At 44.4% G+C, this 21,128-nt stretch overlaps 1 protein-coding gene across 1 annotated transcript in view; it reads left to right on the top strand.

Annotated features, from left to right (window-relative positions):
- GJA5 (gap junction protein alpha 5) overlaps positions 1-19,036 on the top strand; it is a 101,402-nt gene extending 82,366 nt beyond the window's left edge. The window contains exon 2 of the mRNA XM_069202623.1: positions 16,888-19,036. Coding sequence (XP_069058724.1) covers positions 16,912-18,024 — 1,113 coding nt within the window. The 5' untranslated portion in view covers positions 16,888-16,911 and the 3' untranslated portion in view covers positions 18,025-19,036. The remainder of the gene's footprint in view (positions 1-16,887) is intronic.
- Positions 19,037-21,128: the final 2,092 nt, after the last annotated feature.

The raw sequence follows: 21,128 nt of genomic DNA, 5'->3' as shown, positions 1-21,128 counted from the left end.
TCCTCTGCATCCTGGTGACTTCATCTTCAGAGTTGTACGAGTGGGAGATTGAGGAAATGCTAAGGAGGATAGGAAGGGATCTCTACAAGGAAGTCTGTGAGATGAATGGAAGGCAATACAGTCATACGGCCTCATTATGACTTTGGCAGTCCAACACATGGACCTCCAAAGCTGCGTGGGTGAGACCTCCATCATACTGGCGGCCTCCCCCTCCCCCCCCCCCCTTCATATTAAATTTTTTCCTCCTGGCTGACCGGTGGAAACATCCTATTACGACGTGTTCTGCTGGTCAGTCCGGTGGAAACAGTGCCACAGCATTGGACTTGGCTCCCCAAAGCAGATGGTGCACATTCCAAGGGTGCTGGCCCCAGCACTGGCTTTCTGTCAGCCTTTTCATGGCAGTGAAACCACCATGGAAAGGCTGGCAGAAAGTGGACTTGTGATCAGCATGGCAGTGCTCCCATGGACACTGCCGTAGCTCACCACAACTCCATCCACCACCACCCTGTCGAGGATCCGTGAACCTGACAGTGACGGCGGTCCCGTGGCGGTCTGACCACCAGGGTTGTAATCTGGCAGTCAGACCGTCAGGAGTGCGGCGGTCCATCTACCACCGCGAATGTAGTGGTCCTAAGACCGCCAAACTCCAGAGCGCCAGTCATAGTTACCTTAGGTCACAAGTTATAGTTAGTTGAGATAATTTCCATGTCACTAGATACAAAGTTTTTAGGCATTAGTTGCTCAAAAAACTACTGAATGCATTTACACAAAAATACAAAAAGCACTCTTTCTCGAAGTAGATCGAGCTTTCTGCAAATTTAGTGTAAATCCGTTCAGTGGTTTAGGCTGTAGCTGTGTGTAAAATTCCTATGGGGAAAAAAGGAGAAAACACGTTTTGGGAGCCACTCTTTTTTCTCACCCCCGCTTGATGGATCACCTCTAAACTTTCCATGAGCAAACGAGGCAAAAAATAGCACTTTGTTGGAAAGTTTGTGGAGATTCGTCAAACAGCTCCAAAGTTATTAGCAACACAAAACATGCATTTCCTATGAAAACACAATCCTAACTATAACTACCAAGTTATATATATAAATTTACTGTAAGAAAAGGGTGACAACATTAACATTTTGATCTTAAAAAAACACAGAAAGTCAACCACTATAGTTAGCAGAGCAAACTATAAATTGCACCCCACCATGCACTGCTTATGATCTCACATATAACATCACTCATGACATGTTCTAAGATATAATTTATGACACCACTGATGTATCTCACCAGGCCCTGAGGACCCCGTCCCTCAGAACCTATTAATTTTTAAAGGGGAGGGGGCTGCGTGACCCCTCTCCCCAAGCCTCATTAGGCCCTGGGCTGGGGGTTCCATCCTCCAGGGCCGTATATACATACACACACGTGCATATATGTATATATGCATATATATATATATATACATTTATATACATGCATATATATATATATATATATATATATATATATATATATATATATATATATATATATATATATACACATACACACACACACACACACATATATATGTATATATCTATCTATATATCACGCCCCTACCCCCAAAAGCTTCATTAGGCCCTCGAGTACAACCAACACATGGGATCTGGTATATCGTTTATGAGCTATTTTTTGGCCACGGAGACCCTATCTTCCTGGCCAAGTCTGTGAATTAACAAGGAGGGGGGTGCCTGGCCCCCTCCTTGAGCATTTAAAAGGCCCTGGGGACCCCATCCCCCAGGGTCTTTTTTGTTCATTTTATAGGAGAACGGGGCCACATGGCAACCTCCCCCAACCTATTATGATTGTCCTGGAAACCCATCACCCACGGCTAGCTATAGATATAAATATATATATATATAGGTTAAAAAGGGAGGGAGTTGTGTGTCCCCCTCCTCAAACCTATTTTGGTCCTGGTGACCCAATCCCCAAGGCCCTTATATATTTATTAAAGGGCGTGCCTTCGCTGTGCCAGAGTCGTGCCAGAGTCGTGCCCGTCTGCGCTAAGGAAGCGCGGCTCGTGGCAGAACTCTGGACCTGGTAATCATGACTGTTCGTTTGAGAACCTATAGTAGGTCCGATTTACTGGCCCTTCGGGGTCAATGTACACGTTGCGAGTGTTCGCCTGTAGGCCCGTTGTGTGGCCCATATCACTGTAGGTGCGGTGTATGGTCATTGGAACCCCCCTCCCTTATACGCTCCTTAGGGCCTGCTGTCAAGAGGATAGGACAACGGGACTTGAGTATCTGGAGCTTAAACGTCAGATCTGTGGTAAAGCACTATCAGGAGATTTACGACCTTCTTGCTGATGGTTCGCCGGATGTGCTTTTTCTGACGGAAACGTGGCTCCAGGACTCTGACTCCTCGATAACTAACTTAGCTTTTCCCCCAGAATATGCTATTTTTACTTTAAATCGTACGACTAGAGGTGGAGGTATTGCGATGGTCACCAAACGGTGTTATCCCTGTCAGTGGAAAGCTGCTGAACTTTTGGGGTGTGAGGGTGCCCTATTTAAAATAGCGTTTAGTCATCAGTTTACCTTCTCTGGGTTATTAATTTACCGGCCTCCGGGCTGTGATTCTGTTTTTAGGGCTACTCTTCCTGAGTATATTAGCATAGAGGCACTAGGATGCGCAAATTTTAATGTTGTGGGAGATCTTAATCTCCATTTGGACTGTCCTTCCTTACCTACTATTAGGAGCTTTTTGGCGGATCTTGAGGCTTTACAGCTCTCGCAGATGATTACCTTCCCCACACATAAAGGTGGTCATATTCTTGACCCGTTCTTCACAAATTTAGAAGGTCTCAGAGTTCTTGGTTCCTCTCAGTTGGTCTGAACAGACCACATGCTGGTGAAAATGGCATGCTCTCTGTCTGACTCTCCTTTTGTATCTCAGGATAGATTTGTTCTTAAACGACACTGGAACAAATTAAGTCTGGAGGATTTTTATCATCAGCTCGAGAAGGCTCCTTTAGGTCCGCTCACTGAGGTCGATTGTGGATACGACTCCTTCTGTGAGTGGATTTCTGGTGCCCTCGATTCTCTGATTCCTATGTGTTGGTCTAAGTGTCACCGGAAGGAGCCGAGCCCTTGGTATGACACTTCCTTGGCATCTCTTAAGAGGGTCTGTAGACAGGCCGAAAGATTATGGAGGAAGTCATATGACTCTGATCTGAAAATATGTTATCTTGCTAAAATCAAGATTAATCCAGGGCAGTGTGTCAAACTCGTGCCTCCTTTTATGCTCAACAATTTCAGAAGTCTACCAATCCATCGAAACTTATTTTTAAAGTATTAATGGACCTGATGGCGAAGAGAGTAATTGCAGGGGAAATATGCTCGGATTCACATTGTGAGGGTTTGGCCTCTTTCTTTCATGAAAAAGTGCAAGCCATCTATCGCACTTTCCCAACGGGTTCCCTGATGCTAGAGCAGGTTGGTCGCACCTTAGGTGAGGGGGAATGTCTTTCCATCTTACCCCCCTTATCTCTGGAGATGTTTGACTATCTCAGCGCCAAAATTAAGGTGGTCATTCTGACCCTGGCGGTCTTTGACCGCCAGGGCGGAGGACCGCGGGAGCACCGCCGACAGGCCGGCGGTGCTCCAATGGGGATTCCGACCGCGGCGGTAAAGCCGCGGTCGGACCGGCACCACTGGCGGGGTCCCGCCAGTGTACCGCCGCCCCATTGAATCCTCCGCGGCGGCGCAGCTTGCTGCACCGCCGCGGGGATTCCGACCCCCCCTACCGCCATCCAGATCCCGGCGGTCGGACCGCCGGGATCCGGATGGCGGTAGGGGGGGTCGCGGGGCCCCTGGGGGCCCCTGCAGTGCCCATGCCACTGGCATGGGCATTGCAGGGGCCCCCGTAAGAGGGCCCCTACATGTATTTCACTGTCTGCTGCGCAGACAGTGAAATACGCGACGGGTGCAACTGCACCCGTCGCACAGCTTCCACTCCGCCGGCTCGATTCCGAGCCGGCTTCATCGTGGAAGCCTCTTTCCCGCTGGGCTGGCGGGCGGTCTGAAGGCGACCGCCCGCCAGCCCAGCGGGAAAGTCAGAATTACCGCCGCGGTCTTTCGACCGCGGAACGGTAATCTGACGGCGGGACTTTGGCGGGCGGCCTCCGCCGCCCGCCAAGGTCAGAATGAGGGCCTAAGTCTGGCTCTCCGGCTGACCCGTTGAAACCCGCCCAACTTAAGACTCTGGCACCGGTTTGCCGCTCCCCGGTACTGTCCTTGATCAACCTGTCTCTTTCTTCTGGAGTGGTTCCCGTTAGATGGAAGCAGGCAGTAGTTACGCCAATTCTGAAGAAGGCGACCCTTGACCCCCTTAAACCTGAAAGCTACCGCCCTATCTCCCTTCTTCCTTGGGCCACGAAAATAGCAGAGGCCCATGTGAATGCCACTCTTACAGACCACCTTGGTAGGTTTAACATTCTTGATCCTACCCAGAACGGGTTCCGCGCGGGTCATAGTACGGAGACGGCCCTCCTCTCGATGGTCGAGCATCTGCGCTCCGTGATGGATTCCGGTCGGACGGCGGCACTGTTGTTATTAGATCTTAGTGCCGCCTTCGACACGGTCTCGCACGGAATTCTGATTCGGCGTCTTGAGGAGGTGGGCGTTTCTGGCTCCGCCTTGCACTGGTTTCGTTCCTTCCTTATGGATAGGTCATTCCAGGTGGCGATCCCGCCCGGTAAGTCGTCACTCTACCCGTTAGACCAGGGAGTCCCACAGGGGTCTTCACTGAGTCCCACCCTTTTCAATCTGTATGTGAGACCGTTGGCTGCGGTCGTCAAGCGGTGGGGCCTAACCATGGTATCCTACGCAGATGATACGCAGCTGGCGGTCACACTGAGTGGGGACTCAGACCTGGAGGCTCCCAGGTTTTGTGATGGTCTGCGGGAAGTGGCTAACTGGATGAAATCCAACTGTCTCCAGTTAAACACCAAAAAGACGGAGATTATGGTGGTTGGTAAACAGGTGGTTTTGTGGGATGATAAATGGTGGCCTTCGGAGTTGGGTGTGACTCCCCTCCCAGCGGCAGAGATAAAAAACTTGGGGGTATGGTTTGATTCTTCTCTGAGTTTCATCTGTCATACCAAGAAGGTGGCGGCTTCTTGCTATGGCATCATCAGAGGACTTCGACCTATCCTCAAATTCTTTGATGCACCTACAAGACAGCTGGTGGTTCAAGCATCAGTGCTGTCTAGGTTGGACTATGCCAACTCCCTACTGGCGGGGATAAACCAGTCAGAATTTCGGCGGCTCCAGCGGGTTCAAAACGCTGCGGCCCGACTGGTCTCCCCAGGCGATGTTCGGTGTCCAATACTCTGCGCTCTCTCCACTGGCTCCCTGTGCAGCAGAGGATTAGATTTAAGGTTCTCTGTTTTGCATTTAAAATCTTAAAGGGTACTTCCCCGCAAATCATGGAGAAATTGCTGATTCCTTATGTTCCCTCTCGCACTCTTAGATCGTTAGGCCAGAACTTAGCAGTGGTTCCGCGCTTTAAGCTGAGCAGAATTGGGGGCCGCTCTTTTCGAGTCCTGGCAGCGAGTTGGTGGAATTCTCTTCCTCCACAAATCCGGGCCATTGATGAGCTCCTTCAGTTTAGGCGGGCTATTAAGACCTTTTTATTTGTCTAAGCTTATCTGTTGTGTTTTGTCTTCTTTTGCCCGCTTTTAGTGCTGTGTTGTGTTTACCTTCTCAAAGCGCCGGGACGCCCCTTTGCTGGGGCAGCTGTGCGCGGTACAAATAAAAATAACATAACAAAATAACATGTGGCTCTCTCCCTGAGACGTATGCGGGCCCCTTCAACCCATCCCCACATCAGTTAGAGGTGGGTGCCCACACGGGGCATCCATCAACCATGCTTTGGGGGCCGATGGAGGAGCCCCAGGGCCTCTGCTACTTATGCTGCTCCCCCAGGGTGGGAGCAATATCTTGATCTGGTCCCTGCACACACCGGTGCAAGTTGGGGAAAAGATCTCAAGTCTGCACCCAGCCGGTGGGAGCACTTTTAAATCTCCTGCCCACTGTTAACTGACTTTGTATTTACTCTCATTTGGCAGACGTTTTAAAAATGCTCCAGCCAGGCAGAAGCAATAGCAAGTTTCCCTGTCTGCGCCGGTGCTCCTGGATGCGCCCCTTCCTTTTTCCTAAAAGTAGCAGCCCTGGGGGATGGGGTTCCCAGGGCCTTGTAAAGGCTCAGGGAGGGGGACCATGCTATGTAACTATGCCTGCATACCTCTAAAGAGTTAGTGCCTTTCATGATAACATCTGTGCCCTTCATGATGACATACAATTAGGCCAGGTTTATATGTAACATGCATGTACTACTAGGAAAGGAAAGGCCTATCACACATGACAGTTCGGCCTCTTAATTGAGCCACACAAGAATACTGGTTGAAAGGGCCACGTTTTTCGTTAATAATAATGACTTTCTTTTTAAGATAATTATTATTCACAATAATAAGGATATGCCATAAGCAGCGCATCTGCACTATCATATGCCAATCAAATGATAGGTTTCTTTGACAAATAACCAATAAACCAAGGTTTCCACCCATCGGCCTAGCGGGAAAGTGGCAACAGCATAGTCGCCGGCTCGTATTCGACAGGGGGCACCAGCACTCTCACAATACTCACTTTCTGCACAGACAGACAATGAGCATTGTGAGGGTGCTGTGCAGGGGGACCCCAGCACTTCCCATCTCAAGTGCATGGGCAGTGCAGAGGCCCTCCTGTGGCCCCCTGCACCTGGTCGCCACCAGCCTTTTCATGGCTGTGGTACTGCAATGATAAGGCTGGCGGAGAACCAGGTCGTAATCAGCAGGGCGGTGCTGCATACAGCAGCACCCTGGCTGATTCTGGCCACCGTCAACCCATCGGGATCATCGATCCCGAAGGAGATGGCGGTACCCTGGCGGTCTGATCGCCAGGGTCGTAATGTGGTAGTCGGACCGCGACAGCAGCGGCTGTCCTGATCGCCACAGCAGAGGCGGTCCTGACTGCCACCCCGAGGCTGGCAGTCTCAAGACCGTCAGCCTAGTAATGAGTCCCTATAATCAAACTGGTGATTACTCACCAAATAGTCTGGATCTAGAAGAGGAGTCACCATATTTCCTTAACAGTTATGTAGTACCAACATACACTAACAGGCAGTATAAATTAAGAAAGTTGATATTATATCTGCGATTCAATAAATATATAATGGCAAAATTAGTAGTCTGCATTCAATTAATATAAATTTTTAAGTTATGTATAACTTAAAACATGAATTTTATTTTGAAGTTGGTAACTCAACAAAGAAGGATGACATGCACTGCTTTTTATTGAGCTATATGTAGCAATAATTGTGCTTATACGCATGTTTTAATAATTAGTAATCACATACACAATACAAACACTGCCTATTTATATCACTTAAGTATTGAATTAAAAATATTTTTCTCTAGGCAATTCATATAAAGCATAGATCATGAAATGTTAACCTATCAATCAAAAGTGTGTTTTATATAATCAAGTGGTATGAAAGCACTTTTAAAGCTGTATAGAAATCTATTCTATGAATCTTTTTCTCCTTCCCAGGAGTAAATATGCATCACTCTGGTTAGTTATGCCATTTAGGGCCTATGTTTAGGGCCTGGATGTTTTCCATAATATGAATTACAGGTTCGGGAATTTAAATCAGTATCAGTCCAAGATGCCTTCTCTAGCCTTCATCAATTTACATTGTCCTAAGCAGCAGAACTTCGGACAAATTCCTCCTAATGTTGGTGCCGCGTTCTTACAAACATGTAAGGCATAAATTGAAATTCCTCTTACAAAACTTTTTTTCTTTAAAAGCGTATTAAATATAGACAAAGAAATGTCTCTAATGTTCACTCATTGTCATCCACTTTAAAATCTCAAAATGTTGTAGACTCGGGAGACCCCGAATATGCAGAAATGTTTGCTTCTGTAACGTCCATAAAAAACCTCTCTCTTCCCCTCTCTCACTCCTGGCACTTTTTGTTCCTTTTTTTGCGACCTCTGCACACCGAATGTTTCTATAAGATCTTTAGAGCTTTGTCTCGCTTCCTCATCACAGTCCATGTATGTGACGGTGATTAACCCGCAGATATTTAAATAAAAGAAAAAGTGACCCCTTGTGGACTTATGAGATAAGGCTATGGCGCACGAGTATTTTCGACAATCTATAAATACTTCCACCAAAAGCATTCCGGTACCATATTCATTTCTGTGGCAGGTTCGGGCGCCTTGGGCCTGCTCGTGCAGGATTTGCCAGCATTACAGGAAACTACTTTTAAAACCTCCAGGAATTCCAAACACACCTGCTGTCTGATTGGTCGCCCTCAGACCCCTGTTTACCACTGAAGACCTTCCCCATAATAGAAGTGTGAGCGACACAATATTCCATAAAAGGGCCCGTGCCTGGAATAAGGGGAATAAAAACAGCTGTAAGTGTGCATGTTTATTTTGTGACAAATTGTCATATGAGATCAACAAACTGCAGCTACGGTGAACTAAGTTATGTGCAGCTTGTAAGAGCTTCTCATTGGTTCTAGGGGCATTCAGCGGGCACTGGGGAGCATCCGTGGGGAGGGGATGGGGACGCGAGCTGTCATTTAATAGTGGGGGTAGGCCCAGGGCCGCAGGGTATCCAAGTTACTCCCTCTGCACAGCTGACTCTCCAAGGGTCCCTCAGGTAAGGCGTCAATGCTTATTTCAAGAAGGCTGTAATAGGAAGTTCAGAACTCAGTAATAATACAAAATGCAATTAATGGCCAACTACATCTATACTGTATTGTAATTGCATTTATATAGCGCTTACTACCCCTGGCGAGACGTTGAAGCGCTTTACAGCAGCCAGCATGCTTCTGTGGAACCCAAGAATATATACACACCACAGCACAACTTCTTTTGGTCAGTCTTTTGTGTTTGGGCGCTAACTGTGTGCGAAATGTACTAATTTTTCACATAACACAGAGCAGCGCAGCAACAAAAGTGCAAGGGTATGTGAAAGATGTCTAGCACAGGTTTTGTACCGGAAGGCCTTCTTTCCAGTACAAAATACTGTGCTGCGACGTAATCTAAAAGGTTTCCAAGTTTCTTTGTGCGCTGTACATAACATCCCATGTGCAACCTTTGAAAATTCTGGAGAAAAGAAAACGTGTCACCAACGATATGCCTTCCTCAAGGTGGCGCATATTTTTGAATAAAGCTCTGTCTAGTTTCTTAGTAAGTAGGGCTCTGCAACAAAAAACTATGGATGGTTGCATGAGAAAATTGTCTTCTTAAAGCACAGTAGTACACATTAGAGCTACATTGCATTACTGTAGGACTACTTTTAACCAAAAAACACGTTTTACACTAGAAAGTAAATCCCAATTCTACTCATCATCAGTTTGCATCACTTTTGTGATGCAAACCAGCGCAAAGTGTTAGTAAGTGTGGTCCTATTTGTTTCTTGGAACCAGAAGCCGAACGGGGAGAAATTGGTAAGGCGTCTCTTGCACAGCTTCCGTGACTGCTCCAGTGATGGGGAATCCACAGTGACACTACCATCATTGTGTGCTGCACAAAATGTGCGTTCGTAGAAGCTACTATTGACACCGGATCTAGTCTACATGCACACCACAAATAAATTCAATCCACAAAACCCAACCATGTTCCAAACCACTAAAAACACGCATGACGGACATCTATTATTGGGTACTGAGGTGGTCATTCTGAGTTTGGCGGATGGCAGAGGCTGCCCGCCAAACTCAACCGGCCACCTGACCACTAGTGCCGTCAGGACACCGGCCCTATTCCAAGTTCACCACAGGGCCGGCGGGCAGAAACAGTATTCCACCTGCCGGCCCTGTGGTGAAGAGGGCCTTAACATTGACGCCGGCTCGGAATCGAGCCTGCGCCAATGTGGCGGTGCAGCGGGTGCAGCAGCACCTGTCGTGCATTTTTTTGCCCGTAATTCAGGCAGTGAAATGCGCGACAGGGCTGCCCCCGGCACCCTCATTCCGCCATCTTTTCCACGGTGGTGTAATGGGAGTCATAATCCGGAGTGCAGCGCTGCTTGCAGATTACAACCGCCGGGACCGCCAGGCTGGAGGCTGACTGCAGCGTGGTGGTGTCGGCGGTCCGATGGCCACCACGAGTCTGGCGGTCTCAAGACCGCCAGACTCAGAATGACCCCCTGAGTGTATTTCACTCAGAGGGCAGTGGTAGGACTTCTCAACACAAGGAGAGCACATAAAGAGATCTGTGCCACTGAACCGTTCACCCTCTGCTGTGGGTGAGCGTGCAAAACCTGTCTTTCAGTGTCTGTCTGCGGGGAAATGCCAGAAGAAAATATTAGCAAGCTTTCTGAGGGAAAATCATAAGTCAAAGAGGGGTTGGATGGCACTTCTCTCCCTGATACACATGACTATCATTCTTATTCTGACTTTATGTTTTAGGGAGACCTAGATTTTGCAGCATCTTTCATTTGTTTGTTTAAAAATAGTATTTATTTATGTAGGTTTTGGCACAATTTGTATTTTATTTGTACTGCTTGCAGCGGCGGCTCCTCCTCTAAGGCCGAGGAGAGTCGCCCCACTGCTTTATGCAGTGAATGCAAGGGAAGAATAAAATGATAGTAACGTGATGTTATTATCATTTTATTTTTCCTTGGGGAGCTAGGTTAGGGCAGGTGGGGTGGGGCGGGCAGCTGGACGAGGAGGAGGGCTGGAGACAGAGTGGTGAGTGCACATTAGTGCGCATGGCGCATTGGCTGGCCATGTTCTGCTGGCCAAACAGTCATGCGCACTTTGCATTTCTCCACCCGGCTGTATTGAACGGTGCACAGGGCCCTACTCCCTGTCTGAGCGCCGAAGCAGGGCTCTCAGATCAATCACGATGCTGTTGTCATGCTGTTGACAGCAGCGTTGTGATTGGAGGGGAGTCTGGAAGCCTTGTGCTTCCGGGAGGCTGAGGACGGCGGAGGGAGAGACGGAACCACCTCTTCCAACACAGAGGTAAGTTAAAAAAAAATATATATTATATATATATATATATATATATATATATATATATATATATAGAGAGAGATTCAGAAGGATGGAATCTGAGTATATAATTCGCTTAAATAGCAGACACCTGTGGGGATTGAACCAGGATGAGGAACTATTTGTGCATATTGGGTACTTTAGATAGCATATGGATAATGTCACAAATGGTCAGAGCCACTAGGGATTGGTAATTTTGACTTGCTTTTTAGTACTGTCCCGTACTTCCGACATGATAGGTGAATATGACGCTCATTAGAGGAATGAAATCAGAATAAGAGTGTGGGGACCTATTATTAGGCAGCCACCAATTGGTGGGTCAACGGTACCACTGGGTATGTTATTCAATGTATGTTGAATTTAAAATTCCTCTTTTTTTTCTTTTTTGGAAATGAAATGTCTCAATATAGAATGTAAAATTTTGGTTAAGATATTTTGGTCCCACACATGTGCTTGGATTAATTATATTTATATATTGGATTTACTTAGGATTTTTTAAATGTCTATAATAGCCAATGGTATATTTTCTGTTGGGGGGGGCCTCTGTAATGATTTGGGCCAGTGAAGAAGACTGTAATGGTTGAAACGCGTTGCCATTGTAAGTTGATACTTTGTTATTTTGCAAAAGATTTTACAAGGCTTAAGTAAACATTGAAGTTGTTCGGAGTGCCGACTGTAATTGAATTGTTTTTTGACATATATATATATATATATATATTTTTTTTTTTTTTTTTTTTTAATAACTCCCCCAGCCCCAAAATGGCCTCTTTCAGCATGTTGTTTTCATTAGTTGATTCTGTTGGGTCTACTTTAAAATGGTGTCTTTGGCTTATTATAATAAGTTAGTCCTGTTGGTAATGTTCTTCTAAATTCCACTTTTTCCCTTCTCGTTTCTTGCTGCCCTCTTTATATGGCATCATGGACAGGCAGACAACCTTTCCTTCTCTGTCTTCTGGCCTCAGATTTATCAGCTCTTCTGCCCAATGAGGGTATATTCCTTTCATTAGGATGACTTACGTGTCTTATATTGTTACCATTGTTTGGTCTCCTTTTTCAGAATGATGCCCTTGATGATTTACATATGCCAGCTGCAGGATTACCCCTCTGAGGGATTTTAGCATCACAATCTGGCACCCTCCTCGCAGGAGTCCTTCAGTAGACACAGATTGCTCTTGGTGAATAGCCATTAGGGCTGCAAATTATTTTTTATTTTATGCTGCTCCATCGTAATTGATCTCCAAGTGCTATTTCCAGATGTTCTCTTGCTGGACAGACATAACATCCTGAAGGAGTACATCTTGGTTGGTATCCTGGTTGCTCATGTAGACCTCCAGTGCCTTGTGAATGTCCTTTTTCATTGGCAGACTCACATCTTATCAGACACTGCCTGCTTCATCAAAGTGGTAGGATGAGGAAGCTGTGACAGCGAATCAATGCGGTGGCCATTCCATGCTGATGTTCTACCCCAAAATGGTTTGCCTGCTATTGCTATGAATGAAACAGTGTGGGCTCCTGCTCTTGTTTTGGAAAAAGCCCCCGGGTTGGCCAGGTCCCAGGGGCATTATTTAACAAAAAGAGGGGATTGTGTAAATTTACTCGTACAAAACCATACAAATTCAGAAGTTAGAGTTATTTCAAGTAACTATAACTCGGACCCTAAGGTAACTATAACTCGTGCCCTTGCCATGCATTGCTAATTGCCACACATATTACAGCACTCCTGACAACTTCTATAAAGTCATTAAAAATATAAATGAAACATTAGCAGTCAAGTTATTGAAGAAAAAACTGTGCATGGTGAGGGCGCAAGTTTTAGTTACCTTAGGGTGCGAGTTCTAGTTACTTGAAATAACTCCAAGTATAACTGCTGAATTTCTATGGTTTTGGGCGAGTAAATTAAATTCAGAACCTAACTATAGTGTCCCTGTAACCCTTGTTATTTTCACTGAATATATATATAATACCAAGAATTTTCACCGCACTCCACGAGGTACCAGTAACGTATATTTTATTGCTGTCCCAACCATCAACGCGTTTCAACTCCCCAAGGAGTCTTGTTCACGGTCATATATATATATGTGTTTCTCTCTATATCTCTAACACAAAAACTCCCACACTGCTTTCTTTCTCTGTCATAGTCTCTGCCTTTCACTGCAGCTCTAGTTTTACTTTCTTATGCTCCTTCCTTCCCTTCTATTTCTCTCTGCCTCTCCCTAACCCTTTCTTTTGCTCTATCTTGTGTTACTTTACCATAGCTCTTTCTATCCCTTTCTATTTCTCTCCTTTGCTTCTTGTTCCTTCTTCTCATGCAGGCCCCACATTCTCCACTCCTCGATTGCCTTTGTTTATGATATTACGACAGATGAATAAAAAATGATCTGTTGCTGTCAAAGACATGATCATAAACTAAGTCCAACATGGTTTATACTTATAGTCATAGATTTGGTTTATATTACGGTTTCATTGTGCATTAGATATAGTTTGGGTAGGATGACCATTAAAAGAGTATTTTGTAGCACACTACGGATAAACCACAGGTTCACCATGAATATAACTGTCATTAACTTAGCAAGGTGGCGTAACGTGTAGCCAATATTTGTTGCTGGCAGACAACTGTGACTTTATTAACCGTATTGATGTAGCTGAATGATGCTTGCTATTTCAGATCTTGAATAAAGAGTGTTCCATTTTGTATAGATGTGCATTCTTACATACAATAGGCAGTACTGCAAAAAGTCAATATTGCAAGCAACACATTTATTGGAAGAATATTGAAAGGCTTTAGATACACATAAACCATCACCAAACAAGTGACTATGCATCAAATTTAATGTTTACTTTGAAAAAAATGTTAGAAAACATCCCTGGAGACATTTATTGCACAGCAACAGTCCATTAATTATTATGATCAGAGCTCATGTGCAGGGACCCCCCAACATATACAGCCAATGCAGGTTGCCTACCTTCGTGTCCAGCGATTGGGGGTTCGTGTTTTCTCTGTGGTCCTGTGGCAGCAGCGACGGAGGGTCCTGTCCAAAAACAGTAGTTGAATCGGGAGAAAAGGTGAGTTTTCACCCCTTTGACCTCCCCCGCCCAATCCGCCAAGTGGGGGGCAGCCCGACACTTTTTGCTTGGCGGTATAGCACATCCAAATCTGCTCGGTGGTAAGTGTGGCTGAAGTCCCGCTCTCACCCAGTCTTTACTATGGCGCCATGGCGGCGGTTGGGATTCCTTGGCAGAGTCAGAGGGACTTGGGCAAGTTAAAGTCTATGGGACCACCAACATCTAAATATGGCAGGCGGACTGTCATGGCGGCGAGTGGGTTTTCAGTCGGAAAACTGACGGCAGGACCATTACCGCCAATATCTAAATCAGGTCCTTAGTGACCATGAAATAGAAAATGTGCAGTCTGTAAATGACAGTGTGCTCCCACACCATGCTTTAATGATATATTTATGACATTGGGCTCCAAATTGCGCCACCTGCTACATACCACACCAATCTCCTGCTGAATGAGCATGGCTCATTTGCCACACTTGTTCTTTCTGTGAAGCTTGGATTTTCTCACAATCCATATGACTTCAGTAATGTAACATTGATGGCAGCACCCTCTCCTCAAAAATTGTTCCATCTCCACTAGACAGAAGGTAATCACACAAATAGATATGTAAGAATGCTTGCCTTTTCGGAGTCACACACTTTAATAGAGTGTCCACTGGGGCTTGACCAACTGTAGATATGAGTAGGCATCAGAAACAGAAGAAGCCGGATAGTAGTCACACTCGAGCTTTCATTGGAGAAAGAAAGCACAAAATTAGGAAGTGGATGACTTGTTTTATCTTCAAGGATGCAGAAGCATCATGGGAAATTCTAAGATTCACCTGTCATAAATCCCCAGTGGCCACTCATCTCAGTCTGTGATGGAACAGGTGGTCAGGCTTGCTTTGGATAGTACTATTCTGAAAGGCTACTCAGCGGCTAATGAGAACATGTTTGATCACATGAAAACCTCTCGGATTGGTTGAGGACAAACAATAGGAATTTCTGAACCATCCACAAGTTTGCTCAGCGATTACTGTGCACAGCCAATCGCATAAGGTTATATTGCCAGCATTTCTTTCCTTTGGAAATTTAACTCTAACTGGGACAATGCTGAGAGTCTTAGGAAAACGAAAGTAAAGAAGGACTCAGCATATGAGAAACTACCTGCAGTCTTACTTAGAAAGCAGAATTTCTCGGGAGCTGTCTGTCAGTAGTTCCCATGGCTAAAGGGTGAATATGGCATCGCTTGTCACATGCATTAAATTAGTCTTATGTCCGAAATCGCTTGTGGTAAGAAAATAACTAGCAGGCCTTTATAGGGAGATCATACTACCATCTTTACTATATAATATTTAACATCTAGCCAGCTCTCTTTCAAACTGAGGGCCCAATTTATATATTGGCAGAAAGGGAACTCCTTCGCAATGGCAATGAAATTCCCACCCCGCCAACATAGTGGTCCGGCCACCTGATTTGAATTCAGGTGGACCACAGTTTGACGACAGCGGAGACTACTCCTTCTCCTCTGTGGTCAAACCCCTCCGAATGCCTGACAAAGTAAGGGCCATCAGAGGTTTGGCTGTATCTCCACCCCCCTAAGTTGGGCAGACATGCAGCCTTTTTCCAATTTTACAGGAAAACCTGGTAGTAAGGGCACTGAAAAGTGCTCCATGTCCCCCTCAACATAGGAGGAAATGGTGGCATTGTTTTTTTATTGAAAAAAAAAAAATCCCACTTTAGGGATGGCAGTTTCTGTCTATGCCTGAAATGTCCTTTGGGCCCGCGGACATTTCAAAATTTCGTGGGTGGGCCTTCCATCAGGGCAAATAATTAATTTACTCCATCACCCTGGCGGAGTACGAGTCGTCTGCTGAGTATTAAATCAGGCCCCAAACTTTGGTTTGAAAAAGTTGAATCATCTTTCCAATTCTTTTCCGAATCCAAACTGGTTGTTCATCAACAAGATTGTGCCAGGCAGTCCAATACAGAACATCATTCATTAAAGGATTGCACTGTGTCTGACCACATTGGCTTCCTTCTTCAGACAAATTAAAACCTGTGATAGCGGTAATGTACAAGCTGTGATGGGGTGATGCACATGCTATGATGCACAGTTGTCATAGGGATCATGCACAAGCTACTGTGCAAGCTCATAGTTTCAAGATACAAGAGGAAAAAGTAGAAAATCTATCAAAGCTATGGCATGATCCCGCTTCAGAGCTTTGACACGAGATATCAGATTTCTAGATGCAAAATAAAATGGAGTTGTGAATTTTATTAACAGTCTGTCACCTGTTGAACATAGTATTCACTTGTGTGTGTACCCATATCATTCATCAATATGTTACCCTTTGGTTATTAAATTTATGTCAGTGTTTTTAAATAATTAGCATATTTTAGTATATTATATTAGTATATTTTATATCTTAATAATACTGTTAATCGGTATTTAGTATTTTTGCACTGTCAACGCAGTTTGATAATAGTTTTGCTATGGTTTTGGCGCTATGTTAGAACAAATACTATACCTCCCTAAATAAGAGGTCACCACTGTGTGATCTAAACGTATGCTCCTAAATTTTTGTATTTGTAGGGAAGTGAGCACATCATGGCAAGTCCAGAATATTTATAAAATGCCTTTATGTCATACATTTAATAACTGATTGGTTTGCATGGCTATCAAACTTGCATTTCATCCTATACATGCTAAGGAGAATTGAAAAGAATATCATTTTTTTCTTTAATTATTCTGTTCCCTTCAACAGAGCCTGCAGATTTGGTGAGCAGACATGAGTGACTGGAGCTTCCTGGGGGAATTCTTGGAAGAGGTACAGAAAAATTCCACAGTGATTGGGAAGGTGTGGCTGACCATCCTCTTCATCTTCCGGATGCTGGTGTTGGGGACAGCGGCCGAGTCTTCCTGGGGAGATGAGCAGTCTGACTTTATGTGTGATACTACCCAGCCCGGGTGTGAAAATGTCTGCTACGACAAGGCGTTTCCAATATCCCACATCCGCTTCTGGGTCCTGCAAATCATCTTTGTGTCCACCCCATCGCTTCTATATATGGGGCATGCGATGCACACCGTGCGCATGGAGGAGAAGAAGAAACTAAGGGAACACGAGGAGAGGTCAAAGATGATCATTAATGATAACTCTTCCTACCATCAGCAGGAGTATCCGGTGGAAAAAGCTGAATTATCCTACAGAGATGAGTTGGGTGGAAAAATTAGGCTTCAGGGTTGCCTGCTCAACACTTATGTATTCAGTATCTTGATACGTACCGTCATGGAAGTGGGTTTCATCGTCGGACAATACATGCTTTATGGGATATTTCTGGACACTTTGTATATCTGTCAACGCAGTCCATGCCCCCATCCCGTGAACTGCTTTGTCTCTAGACCCACAGAGAAGAATGTCTTCATCGTGTTCATGCTTGCAGTGGCAGTGCTGTCGCTTCTCTTGAGCCTGGCCGAGCTCTGCCATCTTGCATGGAAAAAGTTCAGGAAAAAGTTGCCAGTGTCCGACAAAGCCATACCACCAGCAGCCTGCACAAAGCTACCAGCAGACAACGTCCATCAACCAAATGTGAGGTCTCGGAGTTGCACCCCACCCCCAGATTTTAATCAGTGCTTGACCAGTTCAAATGGAAAATACATCCACCCGTTTCCCAATAAACTGGAAACTCAGCAGAACACAGTCAACAGCGCTGCAGAATGGGTCCAGAGACAGGAGGATATTGGCGATGGTCGGTTTGTTCAAATCGATTACACACAAAGTACTCCAGAGAATAGCAAGACAGTGCCACTCGCCGCTGCCAAAATCTACTTGAATGACAACCGTAGACTCAGCAAAACTAGTCGAACCAGCAGTAGGGCCAAGTCAGATGATCTGGCTGTCTGAACTTCCTCAGGAGCTAGCATTTGTATTTTACAACAATGTTACTCCAACTACACTAATTCTCCATTTTACCTTTGTCTTTTCTCACAACTCATAAAAAGATGATCAACGTATGGCTTTACTCTAAGCAGGTCCTTGTATAATATAGACCAGAGTTTCTCTAACTTGCTTGTTGATGCTTTGGCCCACATGTCCTTTTGTAACCCAATTTCAACATTGTTGTGTCCACGCTGTGACTTATAATTGGTTGATTTGGCGATACAGGTGACCTCATCACAGTTCCAACTTGCAGGTTTGAGAAACCCTTCATTAGAGAGAGCCCTTTGTAAGACTACTCTTCCCTTCAACCAAAACAGCTGTTGTCACAGAGAGATGGATCTAAAACTATGTTCATCCAGTTGTCCTGATAAAATGCTGTGCACTTTTCCAATATGTCTCTCTCTCAGCTCTAGAACGTTGACCCGTCGACTTACTGTGATGCTAGCTGATTGCACTATTGAACTCTGAACTGTATCATCAGCCAATGTAGCTCCAGAGAAAACTATAATATTTGGTGTCACATGCTACATAAACATTGAGACAAGTTATAGTCTTAACTGTTCTCAGTACTCTGGCTCAAAGGCCAGTCTATGGACCTTTATTTCTTTAATCTGGTCAATCAACTCAACAATTCAGTAAATCTGCATTGTGCCACACTCCGACAAACCAGCATCACTATCGCTCCAGTGCATACATTTACCAGTCCTCCCTCCCTTGCTTACCTCCTAAATACTCTGATGTTGCTTTGTTTGAGTGAGGCTCTAGCACAGGCTTCGGCACAGGCTTCAGCACAGGTTTTTCAACACACCAAGATAAATGCACTGAAAGTCTATTACTTGATACCTGATACTTGAATAATTATTACTCTAAATAAAAATGTTCAGCATCCTTTCTAAGAGTATCATCAGAGCAATGGATGTGTTACATACTCTACTCAATGACATCAAATAAAAAGTGAATCAAATAGATTAATTGATCATATATGGAACTGATCATTCTTTATCGCGCGTTGCATCGCCAAGTGTTCGTTATGTGGGTTCGCACCACCTACCCTACAGATAGTGCTGGGTTTCTTGATGACTTTAGAACAGCTGGACTGCCTTGCATTCTCTACTGGAGGTGATGATTAGAAATCACACCAATGTAGTCAGTTGCTTTAAAAAATAATTGTAGAAGAAGAATGGACTACTGTCTAGATCGACTTTCCTCTGGTGCTTGCTCTCATTATCATTATTTCAGTATAATAAGTTCATATCTTGGCAGGAGAGACTGTCTCATCACAATTTTGGTACCCAGGGATTGAAATAAGTGTCCAACAGTAAGAGAGATTTTCTCAGAAGTGATTCAAAAGTCGTTTTTTTGTTATTAAACCGGGTGAGGGCAATAGCAAAGTCCAGGACACTGGTGAAAGTCAGGAGGCAGGAAAAGGGAATCTCAAATGCAATGATTTGTTTATAAAATAGTTTGAATACCCATCACTGAGACGTAGCACAGTTCACGTATTATCTGCTACCCCATTGGTGAACAAATGCATTCTGAGACAACCAAAGTTTGTTAAATTGTACTGTTTCGAAGCAGGGAGGCACTTACTTGGGTGCATAATTGGATCAATTATATTCCAATTATCTATGAAAGCAATGGCACTTACTACAACAGGAATATGGAACGAAATTTTCCAGTATCAAAATATGAAGTTGATGTCATAAACTAAGAACAGGCAAATGAGTGTTGAGTAAATGCATAAAAATATTGGAAACAACTCTGCATCGAGTCCAATAGTTTCTAAGATCTTTTAACCTGAAATCCGCAAGCATCTAATATTCCAGCTAAAATACGCAAGTGGAGCCAACCACTACCACAACTGATGATGTATTTTTCATTATTTAAAATATCTAAAAGATGTAGTATATAAATGTTTTCAAAATGTAGTATATCTATGTGTTCATGTATAAAAATATTGGGGCAGAAATGTTGGAGCTATATTTCCTAGGACATTTTGACATAAACTCTACAGACAGAAAAAAATGTGAATTGTGACCAAACTATTTGAAAACATGGATAGGTAGAGGTTTGAAATTAATACATCAAGAAAGTTTCTCATCCTGATTTGTTACATATACATTGCCTGCTCCTTATGTGGAATAACAATGTGTTTGTGTTGGGGATGGGGGTGTAGTGAGTACATTTGAAGAAGATCCACACTAAGGATGATATTTGCTCCTCCTTGAACTACGAAAATCCTCTGAAAAACAAAGGTGGTCACTTTATATCACTTCCAGAACTGTGGCACAGGGAATTCTGTGCCCATAAAGAGAGCATCCTTTGTAATGCAACTTACATAGACTGAAGACACAATATGTGATTGTGTGCACATCATCTGATATTGACTATTTTAAGCCAGCCCGGGCAGGTGGAGGACATATGATCCATCCCATCCTCATCCCCTTGGTTGCTATTCCTTTTCTACTGTCTTTCTTTGACAACTTGTCTGACTGGGATAAGTCAGTGCTATGATGGAATGGCTAGCATTGCGCAGTGTAGTTTTCAGATGAGGGCATGGACGGTGGAACAGGCACTTCATGTACTTGCATGGACTGAGGGAAGGGTAGTTGAAAGTTCAGTATGAAGATTTGGGGGGTGGTTAGTCAGTCTGTTTTAGACCATAAAAGTACATCATCAAACAGTATTACAATTGACACTCATTAAGAATAATAAAACTTCAGTTATAAAATGTAGATTACCTTTAAAATACTAAAAAGGCGATACAGACAGGGTTGTGCAAAATAGCATAACGTAAATTATTTCACCTTTTCCCTCAAACCAATTATACCGATATCAAGGTGGGGGAGGACCCCTATCAATATATACCCGATAACATTAAAAAGAATCCCATATTTTTAACACCCTCTGCTCTATGTAAATTATATCCTATAAATTACATTGTGCATTTAATTGGACAGTAATACAACATATATAGCATAATGCGGGTGATTAGGAGTGCAACAGTTATTCAAGGCATTATGTTATGGGTATTCAAGGTTGCAGTGGACAGTGCTCCCACCCATCAG

This window comes from Pleurodeles waltl, chromosome 8, assembly GCF_031143425.1.
Source record: "Pleurodeles waltl isolate 20211129_DDA chromosome 8, aPleWal1.hap1.20221129, whole genome shotgun sequence".
NCBI lineage: Eukaryota > Metazoa > Chordata > Amphibia > Caudata > Salamandridae > Pleurodeles > Pleurodeles waltl.
This window is presented reverse-complemented; position numbering and strand designations above follow the sequence as displayed.